Here is a 15,575-nt window from a genome sequence, read left to right as displayed (position 1 = left end):
TACCTGTGCCTGTTCCAAATCGTCATCTTCGGCTCCAGCTGGACTCCTTCATCCTCTTCCCACTCCTAACCGTCCCTGGTCTCATATGGCTGTAGACTGTGTCACTGGTTTACCCCCTCTCACGGTAATACAGTCATTTTTACAGTAATCGACCGTTTCTCCAAGATGGCTCATTTCATCCCGTTACCTTAGCTACCCACAGCCACCGAAATTGAGTCAATAACGTCTTCCGTCATCATGGAATCCCCTTTGACATTGTTTTCGACCGTGGACCCCAGTTCGTTTCCCAGGTCTAGAAAGTGTTCTGCGCGGCCTTGGGGGCCACGGTCAGCCTCACTTCCGGATACCACCCACAATCCAATGGTCAAGCGAAGAGAGCGAACCAGAAATCGGAGGCAGCTCTTCTCTGTCTGGCGGCACAGAACCAACAGGACTGGTCCCAGTTTCTGGTCTGGATCGAGTATGCCCACAATACTCATCCTTCCACTGCAACAGGGGTTTCCCCGTTCGAGGCCTCGGGTACTCACCACCACTGTTTCCGTCGCAGCAACTCAATCTGGCGTTGCCCTCTGTCCAACATCACCTACGGTGCTGTCATGGCGTTTGGCATCAGACTAGGGCTGCTCTCCTCCGCACCAAGGAGAGCAACTGCCGCCTTGCCAATCGACGCATGGTGGTGGGACCTGATTACCAACCAAGACAGAGGGTCTGGCTCTCGACTCGGAACATTCCTATCCAAGGCTCCTCTCGGAAATTGGCCTCATCGGTTTATTGGACCTTATGTCATTGACAAGGTCATCAACCCTACCTGCGTCCATCTCCATCTGCCCAAGGCACTCAAGGTACACCCATCCTTCCATATCTCCCAGATTAAGCCAGTTCTGGACAGTCCTCTGTGCCCGCCGTCCGCTTCCCCACTGCCCGGCCGTATCATTGACGTAATTGCCTCAAAAGGTTGTGCAACAAAATATTAAGTTTATGGGTAACATCATTTTTGTCGTGGTGCCTCTGTCAGCTCATTTCATCCTGTCACGCCACGAGCCTCTGCCGATACTACAGTGACGCCACAAGCCACAGTCGTATCCTCCAGTGACGCCACGAGCCACACATGATCATCCAGCCACGTCGTGGGTCCGCCTCGGATTTTCCTGCTACACCTAAAGCCCACAGCATCAAGAAGAGAATTTAAACTTTCTTACTCACCTCAATACTCACCTGTGTCTCCTTCCGGGTTCCAGCGTCTGATTCTGTTTTGTCTAGCTAGTCATGACAATTTTTGTCCAGCCCTATTTTATTAGTTTGTTTTTTAAAATAATTTTGTTAATCAACAGCTCAAAAGTAATGGCTGGTTTTGATTATTTAATTTTCAATACATTTTAATTTATTGTTACTTTTGAACATTACAAGTCATTTCAGTGAGCATTGTGGACTTTCTTTCTTTCTTTAACTAAGGGGTACCAACAATTTTGTTCACCACTGTAAGTAGACACAAAGCAAGTCCTGGCTCTAGCAATGGGGTTCCTCTGAGCATCCTTTTACACCAAGGTAACTAATTACTTTAGCATGCTGTGGGATTCATGTTTCCTCATCAAATGGGAAACAATTTTCAGAACTTCTATGTTCTTGGATTTCACTGCACGTGTGTTGATTTGCTGTCTGCAGTTTGGAGTGTGGTGTGCTGTACGGCCAAGGTGAGGTCTGGACCGCGTCAAGCGGCGGTGTTATGTTCCCACTTGAACACGCAGATAAACCACTGAAGAAGACCAGGACCACTAGGGACGTTTTTGAGCTTTTAATTTCTTCTCCAGATGGTGAAAACTGAAAACAAATGTACACGATTCTCTCTAAAAATGATGTATAAATAACACAAAAATAAATATTTTATCTACGCTTTAAACTAAGCGTACCATACAAATAATACAAAAATATGTTTCCCTGAGTGTAAATAAACAACAATATGAACTTACGGCATTGCCTTGCCTGAGCTTCGGTGTGGATGGCGACAGATATCTCTGACCTCATGCTGGGCTTCGTCGGATCTGATTACATGAGGCCGGAACCCGGAAGTTGCCCGCCAACCGGAAGTTGCGCGGAAAAAACCGGAAGTTGTTATTTTCGGTCAATTTACTTACTTTCTTTTTTTTTTTTTTAACGTTTTAAACATTCAAATTCACCACTATTAACATTTTAACTTATTTACTAAATTAGTGCCTGGAGGCAACACACTCCCCGCCTGGCCTCTATGAGGTCACAATTTAACTCAATACTTAACTAGAATCAGTCCTTTGGCAAAAGAAGAACAACCTCAGTGACTGGTCGCATAAAAGTCTTTTTACAGCTTTTGTCATTTACTGTAACCTCAATCTTCCTGACTCGACTATCTTTGCCTGGAAAGGTCGCACTGACTCTAGCCATGGGCCAACTGTTGCGTGGAACTTGTTTGTCCTTGAGCAAGACAAGGTCACCAACTTGTAGGTTTCGACATGGTAAAGTCCATTTGTGTCTCTGTTGTAGTAAAGGCAGGTATTCTCGCTTCCAGCGAGACCAAAACTGATTGGCAAGAGCTTGAACTTGTCTCCATTGCTTGGTGTAAAGGTCTTTGTCCAGAAAATCTCCAGGAGGAGGTGAGAGGCATGATTTCTGAGTTAGCAGCATTGAGGGAGAGAGAATGAATGGGTTGTCTGGGTCAGAAAGAACTGGAAAGAGTGGCCTAGCATTTATGATTGCTGAGACCTCAGCCATTAGTGTACACAACACGTCATGAGTAAGTTGCACCTTACTCTGCAGCAGCATTGCGTCCAGGATTCTCCGAGCGATGCCGATCATCCGTTCCCATGAGCCTCCCATATGGGAAGCATGAGGTGGGTTGAAGTCCCAGGTGCAACCTTGATCATTAAGGTACTGTTGCACGGCCTTGTCCATACCCAGTTCCTTAGATGCTCCGATGAAATTTGTGCCACGATCGGATAAGAGTTTTGTGGCAGGGCCTCTCACAGCAAAGAAGCGCCTCAGGGCATTTACACAACTGTTGGTATCAAGAGACTCTATCACTTCAATATGCACGGCTCTTGAACTCATGCAACTAAACATGATGGCCCAACGCTTGCTTTGTGCATGCCCTCCTCTAGTACGTCTGGTAGTTACCATCCAAGGCCCAAAAACATCAAGGCCAACATAGCTAAAGGGGGAACATGTTTTGAGTCGTTCTGGAGGAAGATCTGCCATGAGTTGCTGTTCCTCTTTTCCACGCAGTTTGCGGCAGATAACACATTTGTGGATAACAGAATTGACAAGCCTCTTTACGCCCAATATCCATAACCCTGCTGCTCTTATTGCACCTTCTGTGAGGTGACGACCCTGGTGCTTGACCTTGTCATGACAGTGGCGAGTAAGCAGGAGAGACACATGATGGTCTTTTGGAAGGACTATTGGACTTTTTTCAGATTTTTCCAGTTCTGAGTATTTGAGTCGACCTCCAACTGAAATTATGCCATCACCTAGGACTGGACTGAGTTTATGTAAAGGGCTTTGTTTGGCAACGGGCTTGCCAGCCTTGAGGGCAGACAACTCCTTTTCGAAGGCGTCCTGTTGTGCTTGTTTGAGAATGACAAGCTTTGCTTGATCCATTTCATCTGGTGAACGAGGAAACTGACATGTGTGCCACCCCTTGCTTTCACAGTTTGAGTTGGTTCCATTGAAGGATTTTGCAATATGAATGAGAAAGGCAACTCCACGGACTAAGGACTTGAATGTAGAGAAGCGTTCAAAGCGTTTGGAGGAGACTACTTGAAGGTTGGTGGCGCAGGTTTTCACTTGTGGCCTGATTTCACAGTCTCTGTCTGGCTCAATTAATTTAAACTCATTGCTTTTGTGTTTTGTCTCTGTGAGTGGACGATGGATGAAGCAGGGTCCAGTGAACCAAGTTGTTTTCGGTAACTGGAATGCTGTGAGCGAGCGGGATGCATGATCCGCTGGGTTTTCTTCTGTGCGCACGTAGTGCCACTGTTCCGGCTTTGAGGACTGACGAATGCGCTGCACTCTGTTGTGGACATATGTGTAGAATCTCTTGGATTCGTTGTAGATGTAGCCCAAGACTACCTTACTGTCTGTGTAAAAATTAACCTTGTCGAACTGTATGTCCAGCTCAGTCTTGATGAGATCAGCCATCTCCACAGCTAAAACAGCAGCACACAGCTCAAGTCTTGGTATTGTTGGTTCTGACTGAGGAGTTAGTCTTGCTTTACCCATGACAAACCCGACCTCCACTTTGTCATTTAGGTAAACTGCTTTCAAGTAGGCTACGGCACCTATGGCTTTGGTTGATGCATCCGAAAACAAACATAGTTCTTTGTGTATTGCTTGACTCAGAGATGTAGAGGTGTACGTTCTTGGGACATGTAGTTCCTTTAAGTCTTTCAGAGAGTCTCTCCAAGCTTCCCATTTGCTCCGTTTATCTTCTGGAAGTGGCGTGTCCCAGCCTGAGTTCTCCACTGTGAGTTCTCTTAGTAGAGCCCTTCCTTGAATGGTAACCGGTGCCAACAGTCCTAATGGATCGAAGATGCTATTGACAGATGACAAGACACCACGCCGCGTAAATGGCTTGCTTGTTGTGGTCACAGAAAACGTGAACGTGTCTGTCACAGTTTCCCAAATGAGGCCTAGACTGCGCTGCGATTGTGTTTCTTCACCACTTAGATCCAGATCTTTAAGAACCACTGCACAGTCATCTGGGGAGAAGGCTTGCATAACTGCTGGTGAGTTAGAAACAAACTTATGCAGACGTAGATTGGACTCGGCAAGTGAAGCTTGAGTTCTTTGCAACAAATCAATTGCTTCAGCTGGAGTAGGCACAGAAATCAAGCCGTCATCAACGTAGAAATGCCTCTCCACAAAGTTGACTGTATCAGCCCCATAGTCTTTTGCTCCGGCTTTGATGGCCTTGCGCAGTCCATAGACCGCTACAGCAGGAGATGGTGAATTGCCGAATACATGGACTTTCATTCGGAAGTCAATCACCTCTTTTTCAATGTCGTTGTCCCTGTGCCACAGAAAGCGGAGATAGTTTCGATGATCCTCACGCACTACGAAACAGTGAAACATTTGCTGTATGTCAGCCATTATAGCAATGCTTTCTTTTCGAAATCGGAGAAGAACTCCTATAAGCGTGTTGTTTAAGTCAGGGCCAGTGAGGAGTACACTGTTGAGTGAGACACCGTTTTCCTGGGCACTTGAATCGAAAACCACCCTGATCTTGTTGGGCTTTTGAGGGTGATAAACCCCAAATGTTGGGAGATACCAGCGTTCTTCTCCTTGCTTAAGTTCTGGTGCCACCTCAGCATGACCATTGGAGAAAATACCTTCCATAAACTCCACGTAATCTAGCTGCATTTGTGGTTTTCTTTGCATGCTTCTTTTGAGGGACAAAAAACGTCTGACTGCTAGTTCTCTGTTGTTCGGCATTTTCTGGCGAGGCTCTTTAAAGGGAAGTGGGGCAACCCAACTATTCTCTTCATCTCGGTACATGTCTTTCTCCATGATGTCTAAGAAGACTTTGTCCTCTATGGAGGGAGCCAGCTTGTTGTCGTTCTCGCTGGTGTGGAAAACTGACTGTCCCAGAGTTTGCTCTGGTGCTTTGCTAAGCGAGTTAGTGCAGGGTGTTTCCTTAAGATGTCGGAAATTATCACACTGTGCAAAAACTGTGGGACGACCGTTTTCTAGAATAACTGTCTTGTATGAGTTGACTGCAGGCATGTGGATGTTACCTACACACACCTCTCCCACTACAACCCAGCCTAAATCTAGGCGTTGTGCAAAGGGCGCATGATGAGGGCCGTTAACCTGTTCCCTGACTTTGTGTGCACGTAAAACATCTCGCCCTAGCAGTAAGAGTATTTGTGCGTTTGGGTCTAGCTCTGGAATGTACTTTCCAATTGGCTGCAGGTGCGGCTGGTGCATCACAGCGCTTGGTGTTGGGATCTCACTCCTATTGTTAGGAATGTCCTGACATTCGATAAGAGGAGGGAGTGGGATTACCACTGACCCATCTAAAGACTCAAGCTGGAAGCCTTCAGCCATTTTTCCCCATGTTTCTACAATCCCAGTGCATGTCCTTAGATTGTAATTGACTGGTTCGTTCTTAATGTTGAAAAGTTCAAAGAACTCTGGGCCAGCTAAGGAACGATTACTCTGGTCATCAAGTATGACGTAAGTTTTAACTGCACTGTCTCTATGACCTTCGGGATACACCTTCGCGAGACATATTTTAGAACAAGAACGACCCCACTGACCTGGACCGCACACTTTGGTGCATGTTGCAGTTACTGCAACACTGTCCGAGCAGCTTTCTTCCTCCCCGCCATCCTCTTGAGCAGGGGCAGGAGCCCGGAAGGCTTGCTGTGGAGGTCCAGGATGCATGATGGTTTCATGCCTTGTACTTTCACATTCAGAGCACTTTACTGTAGTTCTACAGTCCTTAGCAAGATGAGTGTCTGAAGCGCAGCACTTGAAACAGATTCCTTTCTCTTTAAGAAAGGCCTTTCTTTCGTCGAGCAGTTTGTTCCTGAACGTCCTGCATTTCTTGAGTGGGTGGGGTTTGTTGTGCAGAGGGCAGTTCTTGTTAATGTCCTTATTAGGAGATGTGACGTTTGATTTGTACACCGATATGGGTTTAGCAGAGCTGAAATTCTTTAGGTTTGGTCTTTCTGATTTTGTATATGTTTGTGTGTTCGGCTGGTTGAAACTTGGATCGTTGCGTTTTTTAGCTTCTTTGCATATAAACTTACAGAAATAACTAAAAGGTGGAAAACAGCCTTCATTCTCTTCTTTATATTGTGAACCTTGTGACATCCATTTCTCTTGAATTCCGTATGGAAGTTTGTCCACAATTGGTCCTATTCCACGAGATGTGTCCAGATAGAAAAGACCAGGTAGATATCCATCCTCTTTTGCTCCTTGGATCTCCTGTAACAGATCTCCTAGTTCTCTCAGTTTCATGTTATCTTTTGTTGTTATTTTGGGAAAACTGTCTAACCTCTGAAATAGTGATTTTTCAATTATTTCAGGGGCTGCATAACACTCATGAAGTCGCTCCCACGCTTTCTGTAGAGCCATAGTGGGGTTGTTGACATAAACAGAGCGGATGCGCTTGACTTGACAGTTTGACTCTTTTCCCAACCATTTTGTCATCAAATCGAGCTCTTGAGTGGGAGTGAGGTGAACTTCGGCTGTAGCACCCGTAAATGAGGAGTACCATGCTCTGAAATTCTCTGGCTTGTCGTCATATTGGTAAAGACCGGAAATGATGAGGTCACGACGTGCCATGTATTGTGCAAATGGTTCAGCTGGATGTGGCACGCCTGCAGGTGTGTTATATTGAGACCTGAAAGGGCTTGAGAATGGATTCAGAGCGTTGTATGCTGGTTGAACTTTTGGTTCACTCTCAACTTTGTGAAGGGATGATGTATTCTGGTTGTGAAGGGATGATGTATTCTGGATAGGCAAAGTTTTATGGTGGTTGTTGATCCTTTGCCTGGCGCTGATGGGCTGTGGCTCTGTGTCTGCAGCGTTGTTTTTAGGAGGACTCCAAGTTATGAATGAGCCCTCTAAATCAACATTTTGATTTTGTGTGTCTGGTACTGGTGCTGAGTCATTAGGTTTGCTCACTTTCATTTGTGATTGCACATATTCTCTTGTTCTTTCTCTTTTAACTGACTGATCTTCTGCTCTGGTTTCCATCAAGCATTGCCTCCGCTTCTTCTAGCGCTTCTGCTTCAGCTACTGCGGCGTCTGCCTCTCTTTGTAATGTTAGCACTTCCAATTCTGCATCGATTTTTAATTTTTCCACTTTCAGCTGTGCTTCCTTGCTTGCATATGACGCTCTCACCTTAGCTGCTTCTGCTCTGGCTCGAGCACGAGCTGCGCTTGTCGCAGAGGAAGACGTGACCCCCGATGCATTTGTTGTAGATCTGTTGCTGGCTGCCATCTTGACCACGATGAAGCTCTGAATGCTGCCTTTTCACTGTTATGTTCCCACTTGAACACGCAGATAAACCACTGAAGAAGACCAGGACCACTAGGGACGTTTTTGAGCTTTTAATTTCTTCTCCAGATGGTGAAAACTGAAAACAAATGTACACGATTCTCTCTAAAAATGATGTATAAATAACACAAAAATAAATATTTTATCTACGCTTTAAACTAAGCGTACCATACAAATAATACAAAAATATGTTTCCCTGAGTGTAAATAAACAACAATATGAACTTACGGCATTGCCTTGCCTGAGCTTCGGTGTGGATGGCGACAGATATCTCTGACCTCATGCTGGGCTTCGTCGGATCTGATTACATGAGGCCGGAACCCGGAAGTTGCCCGCCAACCGGAAGTTGCGCGGAAAAACCGGAAGTTGTTATTTTCGGTCAATTTACTTACTTTCTTTTTTTTTTTTTAACGTTTTAAACATTCAAATTCACCACTATTAACATTTTAACTTATTTACTAAATTAGTGCCTGGAGGCAACACAGGCGGGTCGCGCTGAAGTGGGAATCTCCACTTGTCCGTCTCCTGCTCCGAGATAACCGTGCGGTTCCGGGACGTCTGTCAAATGTTTCAGCATCACTCGCTGGAGGCATGGATGAAAATGGAGAGTGGAGAGGCAGCGGAATGGAATCTTACTTAGGCCTTTGTTGGAAAATGTGACTCAATGTATTTGAGGTTTGGCCAGCCCAAGGCAGTCAGGGATAAGTGGTCAAAACCTGTTTTAGGGAGTGAGAGCCCATAGGATGCTGATCTCGAAGCCACTGAGTCATCTCTTAATGTACATCCTGATTGCTAAATCCACACAGGTACAGGGGCTTCCTACTAGGTGGGGACCATCTTTTTAGTTGTAGTTTGAGGCTGGCAGATGCATGCTTAGATAATTAACACACATAAAAAAAGGATTGGAGACTTAGCTTTGAAGGATTTGGACACCATCATCTCCCACTTTCGCCCTACAGTGGATGGGATAGGCTCCAGCATCCCAGAAGGGATAAACCAAGTTTGGAAAACAGATGGGATGGACTGAACGGGACACACCTCATATGAGTGAGAAGTAAATTCAGTTGTCCCTTTGCCTCCCCGAGATACCACACTGCACAAAGGCCCATTATCTGCAAAGTCTCTCATTTAGGAATGACAAAACCTCAAGCTTTCGGTTTATATAAGCAGACTCCCTTTGGTCGCCAAAAACAGATATGGAAAACCCAAACTTTATGCAGTTTCTGCTTCAAAGCGTCTATATCTCACTTCTTCTGCTCCCTTGAGCTGCAGAAAGACCGGTTTAGATCTAATCCTGGCCTGAAAAAATAAAGCGGTTCCTGCTTCTTAAGGTAGCAAAAATACACAGATCACAAAAGCTGGGTCTCAAACCGCTAATGTGAGGTACGTGGTCAGGCACAGATGTCCTCTTAAAGCAGCTCCTCCTCTGGTGGTTTTCATGATTAGTTTGTTTAGCTCTTGAAAACCAACCCCCTTCATATTTTGTGTAAACCAACATGTTCTGTATCGCCGTTGGGACTGGGGAGCTGCCCCGCATGGCAGCAACACAGATGCAGCAGAAAACGGAAGACACTGACTTAAAAAAAACAAAAGGAAATTCTTCCTTTGTTTGGGTGACTTCACAGTAATAAAAGAAATGACACAAAAAGCTCATAAATCTAAAGACTTGATGTGTTCTGTTTAGATCTTCATGACAGACATCACAGTCCTTCATCAGGGCACCTACCGTATTTATGCATTAGTGCATGAGTATAAATTGCTCCTTTTTAATATTTTGGGGGTGTGACTTATTATCAGGTGCAACATTTGATATAAAAATTAATCTATATATATATATCCCTTGTGCTATCCTAGGCACTTTAACATTGGGAGTTGGGTCATCTAGACCCACTAGATCTTCACTGGTGTCCATGATTACATGAAATCTTTCCGCCTTTATCCACCTTTGTCATGGTAGGAATAACACGTCAATGTAAGGGTGGGGTCATCTAGGGTTAAAAATAGCGCTTCCTCTGTATACATTTTTCACTAGACTGTTTTGTGCCATCCAGCAACAGCAAAACCCAAAAGCTGTTTTTTGACAGGGTTAGAGTTAGCTACCTTTGCCAAAGGATCATTTTGGGTTCTGGTGTAAAGTTAAAATCCCTATTAGGTCTAAATAAATGATGTTTGTCTGAATTGAATACACATATAAAAAATATATGCAAGTTATTTCATTCAGAGGTTTATTCACTGCTGTTGGGCAACTAACAAATGTTTTTTACAAAAGAAACTTTACAAGAGAGCAAATGAGACAATACAAGGAGATATGTATTTGGTCATTGGATTGGAAATCCAGTCTCTTTCAGAATGAACAAAAACAAAAATCTCAATTTATATAACTTAACAATTAAAAAAAAAAACAACGTGGTCTCTGCTTTTCTTTTCAAAATAATAGTAGTAATAATTTATAAGTTTAATATACCATTGCTTTGCATCTGTCTGCATGGTTTAATAAATGGCGCTTGTGCTAGACAAAGTACAGTACCAAGGTCGTGGCTGTACAAACCCATTTGTTAATACTGGTGTGGTGCTGGGGGAGCCATGAATCCCCAGTTTTCTTGCTCCATCTCCCCTCAGCGTGGGGTTATTGTGTGAGGTGTGAGGGTCGCGAGCGGCCCAGAGGTCCAGAGGAGCGATTAGGAATACTAGGCTCTCCACCCCCCACCCCCACCCCCCCTGCTGTCCTGCTTGAATCAGCTGTATGAATTACACGTGTGCACCCCCCCCCCCCCACTGTGTAAGCAAATAATGCCTGTGTGATTCATTTCATTACACTTCCAGAGGCACTCTGACTGAAACACTACACTGTGTTTCTTCATTTTTCTTTCACCGTTCTTCGCTGTTTGGTCAAAACTCCAACGACAGCCAAGAAGTGCAGCTTTTTCTGAACAGTTTGCACATTCAAAACACAACAATTAAACGTCGAAAAGTCACTTGGTGCATCTTTGCTCCCACTCAAACTCCTTGAACACAACAGTCGCAGAGTCATGGTTCATCAAAAAGTGTCATACATTAAACAGCACCTTAAAAAATTTACCCAATTTTTCGGACTATAAGTCGCCGCAGCAAAAAAAAAAAATTATAACGAAGAAGAAAAAATCAAATATAAGTCGTACTAGGGTATAAGTTGTACTTTGGGGGAAAAAGTGCAATGCTTTGAACAAATCCACCAAGTCGTGCATAATGACGCTTTTACACCAAACGCCATTCATGCGTCACATTTCCATCCACTGCCTCTTTTTTGATGCACATCAAACTCGGTGTTTGGTCAAAAAAATGTGTTGATAAACTAAATTCTCCTATCGCGTGTGGGAATAGCTTCCGTCACGTTTTTAGCCTCATAGCTAATGGAGAAGCATTGACTGTATATCACATTTAAAATGCATGAAAAACACGGATGACATTGAGAGATCAGGTTTATAAATGTAAAGAGCTCTAGAAGAAGCACCGGTAAACACATCCCCATGTCTGTTTTTTCAATGCATTTCAATGATGGGGTGTTTAGCGGTACTTCTATCTCTCTGTGACCCAGTTTGACGACCTGCTGTCCTGCATTCGTCCGACGAACGAAAAAATGAAAATAACGTCTCTATACGAACCAGAAAAACTATCATGAGGTTCAGGGAAGGAATGCTCAGATTCTCCACTATGTTTGTTTTGGACAGGGCATCTTCTTCTGCGTTGCTGTCAGTAGCAAATACTGATACACACACCTACAGTGACATCTAGTGGTTGTTAGTGGGAAACAGCCGCTAAAGGGCAACCGGTTGTTTATGGGAAAATAACAACATATGAGCCAATATTAATGTTTAAAAAAAAATCACATAGAAGTCGCTCCCGAGGCCAAACTATACACAAAATCACGACTTATACTCCGAAAAATATGGTACATGAATTCAAATTTTGTTTAAATTACTTTTCCAAACAAGTGAGTTTTCCATGTATGCCAAAAAATAAAACTTAATGCACAACATTTGATTAAAAACAACACAACCAAACATACTGGGAGCACACATTAATTGCTTGGTTGACAAACATATAATACTGAAATCTTTTGTGGAATCGAGACGTTTTGGGGAAAAAAGTGAAACATGTAAGCCTATCCTCTGGTTTCTTGTAAACAGTCTTTTGAGCGTAATGTTAAGCAGCTGAGGGAGCCAAGAATTTAAAGGCTGAAGGGTGCAGAGGATTTTTTTCTCTTCGGCTTTTCCATTGCTCAGGCTATCTTGTGCTCAAACGTGAGAACACTGATAACGTGAAAGAAAAAGAAAAAAACAACCAAAACATCCCTTTTAGGTCACGGCTGAATCTGTTCCACTGGTGTCCTCACTTGGGTCTAGCTGAGCGCTTGTGCACGTTTTAGCAACTAAAAGCAACGATAAGAGAGGAATCCTTCGCTGGTTCTTGAAATCCAAGGCCGTGACGTAGACAAGGAGGAAAGAGGAGGCTGCTTATCTGCAGCCATTACGCATGGCCTGCTGCACGCCAGAGTGCGGGTGAGACAAAGCACGCTTCAGTCAAAATGAAGACTTCAGTCAAAATAAAAACAGAGTCTCTGAACAAGCTGGCAATTTTCTGCAAGAGTATTTGCCTGCCTCTCTGTGTTTCTTAAGGCACACGATGCTGCAGGGACTTTGTCCCCTCCAGTCCTTCACAAACGGTAGATGCATGCCACCATCGGTAACACAGGCACTTTGGCAAAAATGTAAAAAAGTTTAGCTTAAAAAACAATAATGAATGAAAAGTTCATAAAAAAATAAGTTAACATTACAAAAAAAAAAAAAAAGTGTCTTGTTTTTAGGAAATGCTGCAGAAACACTTCCAAACCAGCCCCGTTAGGAAAAGGATGGTCAAGGCCTCTTTCGGAGAATCAGCAACAACAAATGAGTTTTTCTCACTTTAACGCCCACGGGAGGTGTTTATTTGGGTTTTACTAAAAGAGGAATGATTGCTGGTTTGCATAGAAGGATGGGGCAGTGACGTCCAAAACTAAAACTTCTGCACCATCGGCACTTTTACAGTTTTGATCTCTGCTATATGGGAGGACTTCTGGATGATGCAGCTGGTTGTCCCCGAGACGCTGTCCTTCCCCTGTGCCAAGTTGGTCAAGGCCATGGCGGCGTTGATCTCCTTCCAGTACGTCTCATCTTTGCCCTTCACCTTTTCCTTCTGCGTAGCTGCGACACCACCGCTGCCACTGACAATCACCAGAAGAGCCAAACATGCACAGAGAGAACACAAACAGAAGGAGCATTAGAGGTCACGCTCAGCCCCAACTGGAGAGAGTTTTCAGGAGCTTCAAGGTCCACTTACTTGTCACATTTACTTGATCCATGGTCGGCGGTTTCTGAAAGCACAAGTAGACATAAAAGGTCAATTGTGCAATGAGGATCTATCAGGAAACATGGACATGCAGGAAGAAAGGATTAAGCCGTTTTTGAGTTTTTCTTTGTGCAAACGTGTTGTTCTATTTTCTCTCTTCATCCATGACACGGGACAAACAGAATGTTTTTTTTTATACAAAGCAATCCATCAGCAAGGTACCTCATAGGATGGAAATGAAAGGATGTTTCTCATGACTCATAATCTCCAGTCTTTATTATGTTGTCGGAGAACAAAGGCAGTCTAGTTGAGCTGTCTGAGGAAATCCAGATTGGAAATGACTGAACGTGAACAATTTGAGTAGGAATGAAAGAGAAGAGACGGAGTCAGCGTCAGAACTACGGACGGCCTCTTTCTGGTTCTCTCTGAATGGGAGCAATCTCTGTGTCATATGTAAGACATTAGCGGGGAATAGCTAAGTCATTAAGCAATGAAACCAAACTTTCTTCAGTGTGTTTATTTCAGTGCGAGTGTTGGGGTTTGTTGTGGACCTGCCATCCGTCGATTTAATGACAAAAGCTTTGTACCTTATGAGGCATGACAGAAGAAACACGCATCTGGATTTTGTAACCGTGCAGCCTGAAGAAGCTCTCTTTAAGTCAAATGACCTTACACAGCACAAGCCATGAGAGCTCTTAATGCCTTAGTACCAACTGCCCGTACGGGTGGATACAAGCACAATATGGGCAAACATGCATATCTTGGCTTTGGGCAACAGGTTGCAGCGGACACTTAACATGTGAGGGTAAGGATGAGGTGAGTGAAACGCAGGCGTGTTGTACGAACTTTTCTTTTCTTTCAACCAATTGAACCATGCGCACTGCACAAGGGGCCCGTTAGTGCTGTTCACATGATAAGTGCGTGCTCCTTGCGTGCTGCCCGCCTGTTCGAAACTAGGAAATTAGTTAACCAGAACGTACATGTACGTCCAAACTCTTATGTATCACCTGCACACTGTGCTTGCAGCATTTGCGCACGGTCAGTAAGGAGCCAGTACTCACCACTTACTAATGACTAGAGTGTGGCGTAAGGGCACTCTTTGACACATCACCCGTGTCATAAGTTCGTGAATTGTCCTTATAGACACTTCACGATACACTTAGAACACACACAACAGTTGTACGATCTATTTTCATGATGTCTCTTACAGTGGTCGCACAGGCCTCAAGAGAACTGCAAGACCCACATGGTCGCCCATTAAGATGCGTCTGCTCCTCTCTACGACCCTCCCAGACATACGCAGCACCCGTATGATGCATTTGACGAAGACATAAACAGTTGACCGGGTGTGAATGACTAGACAACTTAGGAAAGTCAAAAGACTTCCATTCCCATTCCTTTATACCCCGTGTGCTATCCTACGGGGTCAAGATGACCATTGACGTGTCATCCCTACCATGACAAATGTGGATAAAGGTGGAAAGATTTCATGTAATCCATGGACACCAGTGAAGATCACAAATCATTGAAGAAAAAAGGTTCAGAGCACTGTCTAGTGGGTCTAGATGACCCAACTCCCAATAATAAAGTACCTAGGATAGCACAAGTGTTACTGACACACATTTCCAAATAAATGAAACCTCCTGCCTTCATTATTCCTAATGGTTGTAGGATGGGACTGGAAACAGTTTAGATTATTTTATTAAAGTTTAGTTGTGACAGCAAACCCCACCCAACTAACCTTTACCCATTCAGGCTTATTACCTTTTCACCACCTCTTGTAGATTTTCCAAATATCTAAATCCAGTGCTCTGACATCGCAGGTGGCCGTAAACACCTAGCTATTCCTTTTTAAATCAGTTCCAGTGCAGCATAACACATGTTGACAGTACAGGGATTGCAGTACCGCAGGCAAATGTGAGGCTGATTATAGAATTTCCGATATATTTCCAGTTCATTTTGCAATTACTGAATTCAGCAGAGAAGAGACAGACCCCTCAGTCTTGGAAGAGATCTCTCAAGTTTGCAAGAAAAAGGAATGTTAGCGCACACGCGAGAGTGCGAGGTGAGAATACGATAACCCAGAGGTACAAACGACAAGACGAGATTATCAGTCGCTGTGTTCCAACAATTTTTCTCATCTGGTTGTCTGCACATTTCCACACAGCCCTAT

The 15,575-nt window shown here is 44.1% G+C and overlaps 2 protein-coding genes across 3 annotated transcripts in view; both read right to left on the bottom strand.

Annotated features, from left to right (window-relative positions):
* Nucleotides 1–1,719: 1,719 nt before the first annotated feature.
* On the bottom strand, nucleotides 1,720–8,626 carry LOC105356652. Of its 2 annotated transcripts, none has more exons than XR_002292620.2 (2): nucleotides 1,968–8,626; nucleotides 1,720–1,818 (listed from the first exon to the last, which is right to left on the bottom strand). XR_002292620.2 is itself a non-coding variant. In XM_011488723.3 (2 exons), exon 2 carries the CDS (start codon nucleotides 7,732–7,734, stop codon nucleotides 2,278–2,280), a length of 5,457 nt encoding a protein of 1,818 aa, XP_011487025.2. In that variant the 5' UTR covers nucleotides 7,735–8,117; nucleotides 8,267–8,626; the 3' UTR covers nucleotides 1,720–2,277. The 2 variants fall into 2 exon arrangements, 1 of the variants encoding a protein (XP_011487025.2); XM_011488723.3 differs by having other exon boundaries at nucleotides 1,720–8,117; nucleotides 8,267–8,626.
* A 1,614-nt stretch (nucleotides 8,627–10,240) lies between these two features.
* mkx (mohawk homeobox) overlaps nucleotides 10,241–15,575 on the bottom strand; it is a 30,818-nt gene continuing 25,483 nt past the window's right edge. The window contains exons 6-7 of the mRNA XM_011488742.3: nucleotides 13,394–13,427; nucleotides 10,241–13,277 (exon numbers count right to left, since the gene is read on the bottom strand). Of these exons, the coding sequence (XP_011487044.2) occupies nucleotides 13,070–13,277; nucleotides 13,394–13,427 (242 nt within the window). The 3' untranslated portion in view covers nucleotides 10,241–13,069. The remainder of the gene's footprint in view (nucleotides 13,278–13,393; nucleotides 13,428–15,575) is intronic.

Source organism: Oryzias latipes, chromosome 20 (genome assembly GCF_002234675.1).
Source record: "Oryzias latipes chromosome 20, ASM223467v1".
NCBI classification, from domain to species: Eukaryota; Metazoa; Chordata; class Actinopteri; order Beloniformes; family Adrianichthyidae; genus Oryzias; species Oryzias latipes.
Note: the sequence above shows the minus strand (reverse complement) of the source record. Positions and strands in the feature narration are given on the sequence as shown.

Bases quoted from the DNA above. Each gene is read 5' to 3' on its own strand.
- LOC105356652 (XM_011488723.3), bottom strand. From the start codon at position 7,734: ATGGAAACCAGAGCAGAAGATCAGTCAGTTAAAAGAGAAAGAACAAGA.